The following is an 11,165-nucleotide window of genomic DNA, read 5'->3' as shown; positions in this document are numbered from 1 at the left end:
CGACCACAATTAAAAAATCAAACTAACAAATGCGGTTCGATATGATATTGTAAAGAATATAAACTAGCCAGTTCAGTTTTGTTTAGAGAATAATTTTTTTACTCAGGTTGTTAATGTAAACCGAACTGAAAAATCAAACCGAACCGACAAAAATGATCGAACCAACCTGTTCCGTGCATTCGATCTGAAAACTTTTTTTTTCTACAATTTTGATTCATAGTTCAGAAAAAAGAAATCTCGGTTCTGTTCGGCTCGGTTAAACCAAATATACACCCTAGTTATTCGGTCACTAGTGTGCTAAAAGATAAAAATAAAATTTGTTTACTTTTATTTTTTTTTATGTCAGATTAGGAAAAGATGATTATATATGTAATGCTACACTTGTGTATGTAAGATTAAAATAAAAATTGATATTAGGAAATTTAAAAATTATTTTTGACCGCATTAGTAGCCCGGTTATTGAAAATAGCTAAAAAAGTTTTATTTAATACACTTCTAAAAATTTGAAACACTAATTAAATAAATAAATTTTTAAACATTTAAATAGCACATTATAAAAAGTTTAGACGCCAATTTGTATAATTCTTGTTCATATAGCTAGCCATTTTCCCATTTTCTAAGTTATAATTAGTAATTAGGTGCATGAATAAAATATAAACCCGGTCTAAAATAAGAAAAGAGAATCCGATTTATAAAGCTAGCTAATTCCTATTTCCTACTCCTATATATCCTACCATTACTACCTCTTTCGATTATGTATAGCACTAATGCCATGGAATTCTATGGCAAGAAAACTCTCTTTAGCTTCATGGCTCATCATCAAGATTCAAATACAATTTTGCAATCTCCTCCTCCACCCTCTACTCCGACTACAAATCTCTCCCCAATAAGAACTTTTAATTATCAAGAAATGAATGATCAAGAACTCCAATTTAGCCCTCCACGCCCATCTACCACCACAAATCTTGCCTATATCTCACCATCTAGCCCCGAATCACCATGGACACTCTCTCCTCTCCGCACCCCTTCTCCTTCTCTTCTCTACCATTGCATCGCGTCCCTTCATCGCAACGACGGTAACATCTTCTCCATCGCTGTCTCGAATGGAGTCGTCTTTACGGGCTCGGAAAGTAAGCGTATTCGTGCTTGGAGACAGCCGGATTGCATCCAACGAGGCTGTCTTAAATCGAGTTCAGGAGAAGTTCGAGCTATTCTAGCCAATGGTAATATGCTTTTCTCTTCGCATAAAGATCGTAAAATTCGAATATGGAATATCACGGTGTCGGATAATTTTCGAATACGAAAAGTCTCTACTTTGCCTAAAAAAAACTCATTTCTTTCATTTTCTCGATCGAACACGCAATATCACAAAGATTATATCTCTTGCATGGCTTATTACCATGCAGAAGGGTTCTTATACACTGGATCATACGATAAAACTGTCAAAGTTTGGAGGGTTTTAGATAAAAAACGAGTCGACTCATTTACAGCACATGAAGATAATATAAACGCCATAGTAGTGAATCAAGATGATGGGTGTGTTTTCACATGTTCATCAGACGGTTCAGTCAAAATATGGCGACAAGTTTACAGAGAAAATTCGCATACTCTTACGATGACACTAAAAGTTCAACAATCTCCGGTTAATGCATTGGCATTAAGCTCATCGTCGCCGCCGAGCAATTGCTTTCTTTACTCAGGATCGTCTGATGGTAGTATAAGTTTCTGGGAGAAAGAGAAATTCTCCGGTCGGTTTAATCACGGTGGATTCTTACAAGGTCATAGGTTTTCAGTTCTGTGTCTAGCGACTGTAGAAAAGTTAATATTTAGCGGGTCAGAAGATACGACAATTAGGGTTTGGAGAAGAGAAGAAGGAAGCTATTTGCATGAATGTTTAGCGGTGTTAGATGGACATAGAGGGCCTGTTAGATGCTTGGTTGCTTGTTTGGAAATGGAGAAATTTGTGATGGGTGTTTTAGTTTATAGTGCAAGTTTGGATCATACTTTTAAGATTTGGAGAGTTAAGGTTTTGCATGAAGAAAATATGTGCTTAGATTGTTCAGATTCGAAAATGAAAGGTATGGAGTATGAGATGAGTCCTGTGTTGTCTCCTTCATGGGTGGAAAGGAAACTTAGGGCCAGTCCTTTTCAGTAGATGCAAAAGAAATGGTTAATGACATGATGTTAGTTTTTTTTCCCTTTAATTTTTTGTTGTTGTAGTGGCGATGATCTTAATCTAGTTTCTCATTTCAAGAATTTGTGTTAGGTTTTGGTTTCTAATTTTATTTGTTAGCTCTAAGTGGTTCTATTCACTTACTCAATTCACCTACTCAATTTACCGAATCTCAAATCCGTAAAGTTCCCGATTTATTCGCCGTATTTCCTTCTAGTCTATAAGTACCTATTCACATATATAATCTCAATTCATTCACAAAATATACTATATTCAGTGACAAAGCCAGCCCCAAAATTCAGGTAGGGCACAAATTCAATGTAAGAAAATTAAAATATCATACCATACAAAATATAACCAAAATATATAATTACTAAATTTTCTAATGCAAAACAAAATGAAAAGTTAAAAACCGCATTGTATAAAATGCATCATTTTTTTTATTTTTTGTAAAAATCTGCTTAATTTTTTAAAATATTGATGATTTTTAAGAGTAGTTTTTTTACATATTATAATTAATAATTATATAAATCAATTTATATTAGTTCTAAATTAAAATTATAAATTTATATATAGAAGCTTGCGTACCTTCAAACTGAAATTCGATGAGTGGTGTTGAATTTTTTAGATTAATAAAAGAGGATATAAAAAAAAGAATTATTCAAATTGTTGAGTTGCTAATGCACATCATGTACATTTTTATAGAAATTAACTTTACCGTATTCAAAAAAAGTTAAAAAAACTTAAGCGTATGTTTTTAAATAGAAAACACTAAAAAAAATTAGACTAAGAATTTATTTTGAATAGGGATTATACAATCTAACAATTTTTATTTTTATTTTTTTATTTTTTTGGTGATGACAGTGGAAAAGTTGACAGATAAGTCACTCTGACTGTCACTCTACAGAATCGTACATGATTTTCACCTCATATAAAAATTTAAATTTGCTATACATGTCTGTTCTAATTGGTATTTTAAGCTAACCCATAATGTACATTAAACTTTGCTATAAAAAAACAATTACGTCATATTATTTTATCAGGTGAAATTGTACATGGCTAACATATTAGCAAAGGTTTAAACTAACCTAGAAAATAGAGTTATTAGTTTAAATGAAAAAAAAAATTAAGGTAGGGCCCAGACCCTGCCTAGCCCTGCCTTACATCCGTTTTTGACTATATTGATAATTTACATAAAGAAACAAATTAACTAATAACCACAATCCCTTTTATAAACAGATTGTGTATTGACTTTACATTAGCATCATTTTTAACACACACACACCATCTATGCACAATATTGATATATTTCATGTATATATGAGTCTAATTTTATTTCTAATTAGAAGCACAATTGAATCAATAGAAAGTAAAGTATGCAAATTATAGTAGAATAAGGTCAAACTGTGTTTGTTAGCTTGAGCAACGCCTACCAATTAAAATTTCATCGCGGAACTTAGTTTGAAGGTGTTTAGTTTTACTTTGGTTATTTGGAATTTGCAAATGTGCCAGGTAAAGTTAAGTTAATACATTAACTAGATTAGGTATGAACAATGAGTTATATTATGTTGGTCTGATGGTATTTATTTGCATTTATACTCGGCCAGATAAACTGGTAGTACATATTTTTTTTTTGGATGTGATATATAAATGTATCAACTAAATTATAATTAATAAAGAAGGTTCGATATGATGTGTCCATTTCTGAACTTTATATGATATTAATATTCTTGCTTTCAAAGTTCACCTAAATTGTAGTACGAATTCTTGCAGTCCATATAACTTTTAGCATTACTTTCTTATCATCTTCTACCGACTGCTGCTGAGAATGTTCCACATTTCCACTTCTTTTTTTGTTTTTAGTGTATTATATATTTAAATCAATTAGCTACTTTTGTATTCCCTGTATATATCGGTACAAAAAGTCTATAACTATAACACATTTTAAATTCATTCTTATATTAGCTTTTATTTCGCTTACTTCTTAATCAATATTTTATATTTAACCAGTTTATGAACTATTTATTTTTTACTCTCATGATCCTTGTATGGAAAGAATTTGGAGCATGTAATTAAATGCGAGTGACGCCGTTTAATATTTAAGATTAAACGCACTCTAAAATTATTGCACTATTCACTTTTATTTCAATTGATCATTAATAAATATTTTACATTTAAAGTGAAAAAAAAATTAAAGCACATAACCAAATGTTTGTAAAAGTGTTAAATATTTAATATATCATCAGTATATATGGTATTAATAGACATGTGAAATTTCATTTAAGTGGTATGAGTAATAATTAAAAATGAATTTGAATATTTATATGAGAGTTAACGCACGCATATAATAGCATTATCAGAAAATTAAAAGAACAGAAGATTATAGAATAAAATATAACTTGAAATGGAAGTCAGAGAGAAATTAATAACTAGGTAGAAGACGTAATAATACAAACAATTTTTTTAAAGAGAATATCAAATAGTCGATAGTTGGAGGAAAAAAGCAGAGGCGGCAATGTGCAGTGTGGGTGCAAAATGCCATAGAAAATTTCTTGAATAATTCACAAAATGGATAAATTAACAAAGATGAGCTTCATAAATAAAACATAACAAAAAGTACATAACTAAGCATATGATACTCCAAGCTAAACACAAGAATCTAATACATTTAAAAAAACATTGGAATACTCCAAGCTACAGCATATTTGCTTGCTAGTTGCTACTACTTTAGTAGTCTTCTTCATCATTAGGAAGTGGAAGATGAGACCTTTCTATGAAAAAGTTTTCATAGATAAATCCAGCTAGTCCACCTCCAATAAGGGGCCCAACCCAGTAGACCCAGTGATCAGTCCAGTCCCAGCTCACCAAAGCAGGCCCAAAAGATCGAGCCGGGTTCATGGAAGCCCCGGAGAATGCTCCGCCCGCTAAGATATTAGCCCCGACTACGAAGCCAGTCATAGTTGGGCCCAGCCCATCAATGGAACCCTTCTTGGGGTGAACAATGGTGGCATAGACAGTGAAGAGTAAGGTGAATGTTAGAATAATTTCCCACACTATTCCTTGGAGATATCCAACTTCACTTGCTAGGGTATGTACCGGAGTTGCCTGCATCATGGAAATAATTACCCGCCAGGCGAAACCAGGTCGTAAAAATATATACTATTATTAATTAAAGATTAAATTAGTTTATTTGGAGGAATCAAATCAATAATGAACATTAATTAACACATGTAGTGATGGTCTATAAAACGAAGTAAATGATAGAGCCTTAATAATAATACAATTGAAAAAAGATAATAATACTAAAAAGAATAGGGAACAATTAGAGAACTAGCCAGTGCATTCTGTAATTTAATACGGTTCTGTAGTATAAAACGTACACTATTGAATTCAATTAGTATTTAATTTGGTTCTTTTATTTGCAGCCACCTAAGTCCTAACTCTAACACTAAAGTTGAAGAACATGTATTAAACCGTATGACCTAATGACGGGCAAAAAAAAATTTATATGAATGAATTAATTACCATTCCTCCTGTAAGGTAACTGAGAAGGAAACAAGCAACTGACGAAGCTAACAACTGATCAATCCAGTAGAGGATGGATCGGACGACAGTAATGTGACCGCCGACGAGGAGGCCCAGAGTAACCGCCGGATTGAGATGACCACCGGAAATATGGCCGGCAGAGATCATCACAGCCACAACTAGAGTGTGCGCCACAGCCACAAAAAGTAAGCCCACTAACGAATCTCCCAGCAACTTATCTGTTCGTCATGTCCAAAAACACAAAATAAATGAAGCTTTTACTATACAGAAAAGCTAATAATATATGGAAATTTGAATTAGGATGGTGTATAAAACACGTACTAGCAGCCATGGCGGATCCTACTCCGACAAAAACGAAGAGGAAGGTTGTAATAAACTCGACGATTAGGGCTTTGATGCAATCAGGCTGAGTGGCCTCTCGGCGTGTTCCTATTGCGATTTTCGCCATTTCTTGGAGAGTTTCTGTAGAAGTGTCCAATTTTCTGTAACTACGTACTGAACTGTGATGGTTTTATATTTTTATGATATTGATTATAGTATTTTTATATACAGCAACTATAATAACCAAAGTTATTGAGATAAACTTAAACTCTACTTACAGTAACTAATCTGTCAACAGTAGTTATCCTAACAAACATTAACTATACAAAAACTAAAAAAGTTACTAAAACATAGTGTTGAGTTGAGGGAAAATATTATATTATTTTATTATAAAAGTTTGAAAAAATACATTTTTTTTTTGATAATTTGAAAAAATACATTTGATCATTTTTAACTAAAAAGTTCAAAAAATATTCCGTATATTCTCCAACTAGGGATGTATAATAGTTTGATTTGTTTAAGATTATTACACTTTGATAAACTTCTAAATCAAATAGTTAATAAATTAATACAATAAAATTTAAAATTCCATTTGAACCATTATTTAAATAATTATTTTATTTCATACAAAATAAAATTTGAAAAATTATTTTTAATTTATTTATTCATCATAAAAATGTCATTAAATATAGTTTTCTCATGAGCTTTCATTTCCTTTTTAGATAATCCCCCACTACAAGTTGTTGATTTATTTGTATATTAAAAATTATTAAACATTCACTAATAATATACTACTTTTCCTGGATTTTTGATTTATTGTAGATATATTACTATAACATTCATATATCATATAAATATATTCTTATAAAAAAAAAATCATATAAATATATAATTTCATATTTACCATTAACGACATATTTAAGTCTTATTTTATTTTATACACAATTTTAAAAATTATAAATTCATTTTTATCTTTTATTTCTAATAATGGCTTTAAAGTTCTACTTAGTCATTAATTATATTATAAAGTGTATTCAATTGGTAAGATTAATAAAAGAGTTAAAAGATTTAAAAAGTAACCATTGAACTTTATAAATGAGACAAAGGAGTATCTTTGAAAATTACAATAATAATAAACATCAATTTTTTACCAACTGCAAAAGAACAAGGTAACACAAGCAAATTTAATGAACATCTTAAACATATTGATAATTAAGATATCCAGTATATATTTCATTACAAAAAGTAGCTATATGAAATCTTGATTTTTTATAATTAAAAAGAAAAAAGTCATGTCAAAATCAAAAAAAAGTCATTAAAGGTATAATCGAACGGGATTAAAAATTAAAACCTCGCACGCACGGAACTATCTTCGTCATGGAGAGCCAAGTTGGTAACTTTTGCGGAATCTAGACTTGATTTTTTTAATTCGATTAATTTTTTTACTTATACCTTTATACCTTCATATTTATGTTGTTTGTTTATTAAATTAGAGTTTGAAAGTTCATATAACTTGTTGTTCCATGATTTTCATATTTATACTTTAATCTTCTTCAATGAATCTATCTTTGAAAAAAAAAACTATAATTAGTGAAAATAAAATTGGAAAAAAAATTATAATAATAATTTTTTCAATTAATCTATCAAATTAGATTTTTAAAATGGAATGGATGAACTATCAAATAGTTGGTAGCCGAAGGAGAAAAGTAAAGGCAGCAATGTATATGCCGGGGCAAAATGGCATTAAATGTTTCTTGATTAATTCACAAAATGGCATACAAAATTTCTTAATTAATTCACAAAAAAGATACATTAACAAAGATGAACTTCATAAACATAACAAAAAGTACATAACTAATCATATGTTATTAATTGCAAGCTAAACACAAAAGTTTAATACATTTAAAAAACATTGAAGTACTCCAAACTACAACATATAATTTACTTGCTAGTAGTTTAGTATTCTTCTTCATCATTAGGAAGTGGAAGATGAGACCTCTCAATGAAAAAGTTTTCATAGATGAATCCAGCTAGCCCACCTCCAATAAGGGGCCCAACCCAGTAAACCCAGTGATCAGTCCAGTTCCAGCTCACCAAAGCAGGCCCAAAAGATCGAGCCGGGTTCATGGAAGCCCCAGAGAATGCTCCGCCGGCTAAGATATTAGCTCCGACTACAAACCCAGTCAGAGTTGGGCCCAGCCCATCAATGGAACCCTTCTTAGGGTCAACAATGGTGGCATAGACAGTGAAGAGCAAGGTGAATGTTAGAATAATTTCCCACACTATTCCTTGGAGATATCCAACTCCACTTGCCAGGGTATGTACCGGAGTTGCCTGTATCAGGGAGATAACCCGTCGGAAAAACCGGGTCGTATAATTATTATTATCATTTTTAAAATTTCAATTATAATTTCTTTTAGGCTGTAATAAAAAAAATATTGAATAAGTTAATAATTAAAATGTAGTTTATTTGGAGGAATCAAATCAATAATGCACATATACACATGCGGTGATGGTCTGTAAAATGAAACAAATAATAGAGACATAATAAGACAATTGAAAAAAAAGCATACTTAAAATGATGGAAACAATTAGACAACTAATTATTGAATGATAGGAGCTGCCACTGTAAGCATGGCTGTGCATTCAATAGTTTTGAGAAAAATAATCAAAATATATTTTTATCAAACAAAATTAAATTTTGGTAGATTGTTTGATTTGTAATTGGAAGTGTGTTTTCAATTGAGCCGAACCAAATTAATATTTTATAAAACCAAATTGAATTTACATGGATGTAAAATCTTTCTATCCAAATTGAATCAAACGATTCAGTTATTTTAAAGTTTGATTTGCATTAAAACTAAAAAATCTATATATTTAAAATCAATTTGGATAGAAAAATATAAATATAAATATCAAATAAAATTTAATTATTTAATTTGGTTGACTTATCAAACCGTATGATCTAATGATATGGGTGAAAAAAATATGTACATAAATTATAATATTATGAATGTGTATGAGACTTCATTAATTGGATTAATTACCATTCCTCCTGTAAGATAACTGAGAAGGAAACAAGCAGCTGAAGAAGCCAGCAATTGGTCAATCCAATAAAGGATCGATCGGACAACAGTAATGTGACCGCCGGCAAGGAGTCCTAGAGTGACCGCGGGATTGAGATGACCACCGGAAATATGGCCGGCAGAGATCATTACGGCCACAACTAGAGTGTGCGCCACAGCCACGAAAAGTAAGCCCACTAACGAATCTCCCAGCAATTTATCTGTCCATCATGTCCAAAAACATAAAATAAATAAACTTTTATGAAACACAAACACTAATATAGCAAGGGAATGGCAGTTTTTCTTTTTCTTTTTCTTTTTTAAAAAAAAAAAGAAAAAGAAAAAAAAAGGTACATATAATATGTTGTACGAAAACTTCTTGAACTTTACATTTCGGTTTTTATTTATTTTGTTTCTTGAAACATTTTTGAAACTAGAAATTTTATATTTCTAACTTATTTTATATAAAAATTTATTTCTATATTTTATCATTTCTCTATTTTCCTTTTTGGCTTTTTCATTTTCATGCTACATGATGTATTAATATAAACAAATTTGAATGGTGATCGTGTATAAAATACTTACTAGCAGCCATGGCGGATCCTACTCCGACAAAGACGAAGATGAAGGTGGTAATAAACTCGACGATAAGGGCTTTAATGCAATCGGGCTGAGTGGCCTCTCGGCGAGTTCCTAAGGCGAGTTTGGCCATTTTTTTCTTGGCTGCGGCTCACTCTGTAGGCTACGTAGTAAAGGGTGATGGTTTTGATGAGCAAATGGAGAATAAATATATATGAATCATAAGGTAAGGCCATTTTGTATTGGTGTGAAGTAATAGTGTAATGCTCAATTCTATAATGCACATTATTGTCTGGGTACCCATTACCCATTGACTTATTTAGGAAAAGCTATTTGTCCTTCACGTTTTGCTTTTCAGAATGAGGTGTCAATCACATTCGTTTACCTAGCTACTATAAGCAAATAACACTATAATATTAAGATACATTTTGGGGACAAAAAAAAGAAGAAAGAGTAATTAAGGATTATAAATGTCTAATTCAATATTTAGGAAAAGAAGGCAATAAAGAAGAAAAATAGCTGATAACTGAAAAAATGGAGTACAATGAAACAATTAAATAGATAAAAATAACGTTTAAAAGAGTAAAAGATAACTTAAGACAATCGATGATTGGCAACCAGAGAGTGACCATCTACACTCCCACTTTTCTACTCCCGAAGATAAACAATTGATTGTAGTTTAAATGTAAGCGATGAAAATTTATATATTTAATTCTTTGTGGATGTTAATTTTAAAAAGAAATTTCACATATAATAACTCAAATTGTTTTAGCACGTAATATATATGAATAAGCGTTTTGGTCCACGTACCATATATGGTTAAGAGAAAAAAAAGTACTAATTGTTAGTTCATTGTGACCCCGCTTATTTATAATTTTGGCTAAATGACTAAGAAATGACAAATCTTTCTTGAAAGTTTCACAAAAGTCCAAATTTTTCAATTTATTCTGAAACGCATGATTTCGTTTCAATTATATCCAACTACACAATGTTGTTTACGTGGCGCTAATGTGTGACATTATCACATCAGCGTCACGTAGGCGCCACATGAGCAAAATTACATATTTGGACATTATTGAAATGAAATCATGTGTTTCAGAATAAATTAAATAAAATTAAAAGGTTTGAATTTTTGTTAAATTTTCATGAACAATTTGACCTTTTTTTTTTGTTCATTTAGCCTATAATTTTCCATTATTTCCTACTATGCTACGTAAATGTAAGCTTAACCGGCGAAAGAATATCAGCTGGGGAAGGACAAGAATTTTATTAATAATACTTGTAGAAGGAAGAAAAGCATGTTAGCCTTCATTGTCCAAATGAGTTCAATCCCACTCTCCTACAATATAGTATTATTACCAATTGAACCCTACTACTACTATTATTATTATTATTATTATTATTATTATTATTATTATTATTATTATTATTATTATACTAAGAAAAGCATGTGGTGCTTCATTACTGATCCACCACTCAAC

The 11,165-nt window shown here is 30.8% G+C and overlaps 3 protein-coding genes across 3 annotated transcripts; 1 reads left to right on the top strand and 2 right to left on the bottom strand.

Moving 5' to 3' along the window:
- The first annotated feature begins 732 nt into the window (after positions 1–732).
- Positions 733–2,370, top strand: LOC126664790 (protein JINGUBANG-like). The gene has a single exon (XM_050357341.2). It carries the CDS (start codon positions 755–757, stop codon positions 2,153–2,155), a length of 1,401 nt encoding a protein of 466 aa, XP_050213298.1. The 5' UTR covers positions 733–754; the 3' UTR covers positions 2,156–2,370.
- Positions 2,371–4,749: 2,379 nt separating this feature from the next.
- On the bottom strand, positions 4,750–6,218 carry LOC126666295 (aquaporin TIP4-1). Its single transcript, XM_050359310.2, has 3 exons — positions 6,041–6,218; positions 5,699–5,937; positions 4,750–5,278 (listed from the first exon to the last, which is right to left on the bottom strand). The coding sequence occupies exons 1-3, from the start codon at positions 6,165–6,167 to the stop codon at positions 4,901–4,903; spliced, it is 744 nt and encodes a 247-aa protein (XP_050215267.1). The 5' UTR covers positions 6,168–6,218; the 3' UTR covers positions 4,750–4,900.
- Positions 6,219–7,811: 1,593 nt separating this feature from the next.
- Positions 7,812–9,901, bottom strand: LOC130014664 (aquaporin TIP4-1-like). Its single transcript, XM_050359309.2, has 3 exons — positions 9,691–9,901; positions 9,088–9,326; positions 7,812–8,374 (listed from the first exon to the last, which is right to left on the bottom strand). The coding sequence occupies exons 1-3, from the start codon at positions 9,815–9,817 to the stop codon at positions 7,997–7,999; spliced, it is 744 nt and encodes a 247-aa protein (XP_050215266.2). The 5' UTR covers positions 9,818–9,901; the 3' UTR covers positions 7,812–7,996.
- Between the last annotated feature and the right edge of the window lie 1,264 nt (positions 9,902–11,165).

The sequence above is a fragment of the Mercurialis annua genome, linkage group LG1-X (assembly GCF_937616625.2).
Source record: "Mercurialis annua linkage group LG1-X, ddMerAnnu1.2, whole genome shotgun sequence".
Classification (NCBI taxonomy): domain Eukaryota; kingdom Viridiplantae; phylum Streptophyta; class Magnoliopsida; order Malpighiales; family Euphorbiaceae; genus Mercurialis; species Mercurialis annua.
Note: the sequence above shows the minus strand (reverse complement) of the source record. Positions and strands in the feature narration are given on the sequence as shown.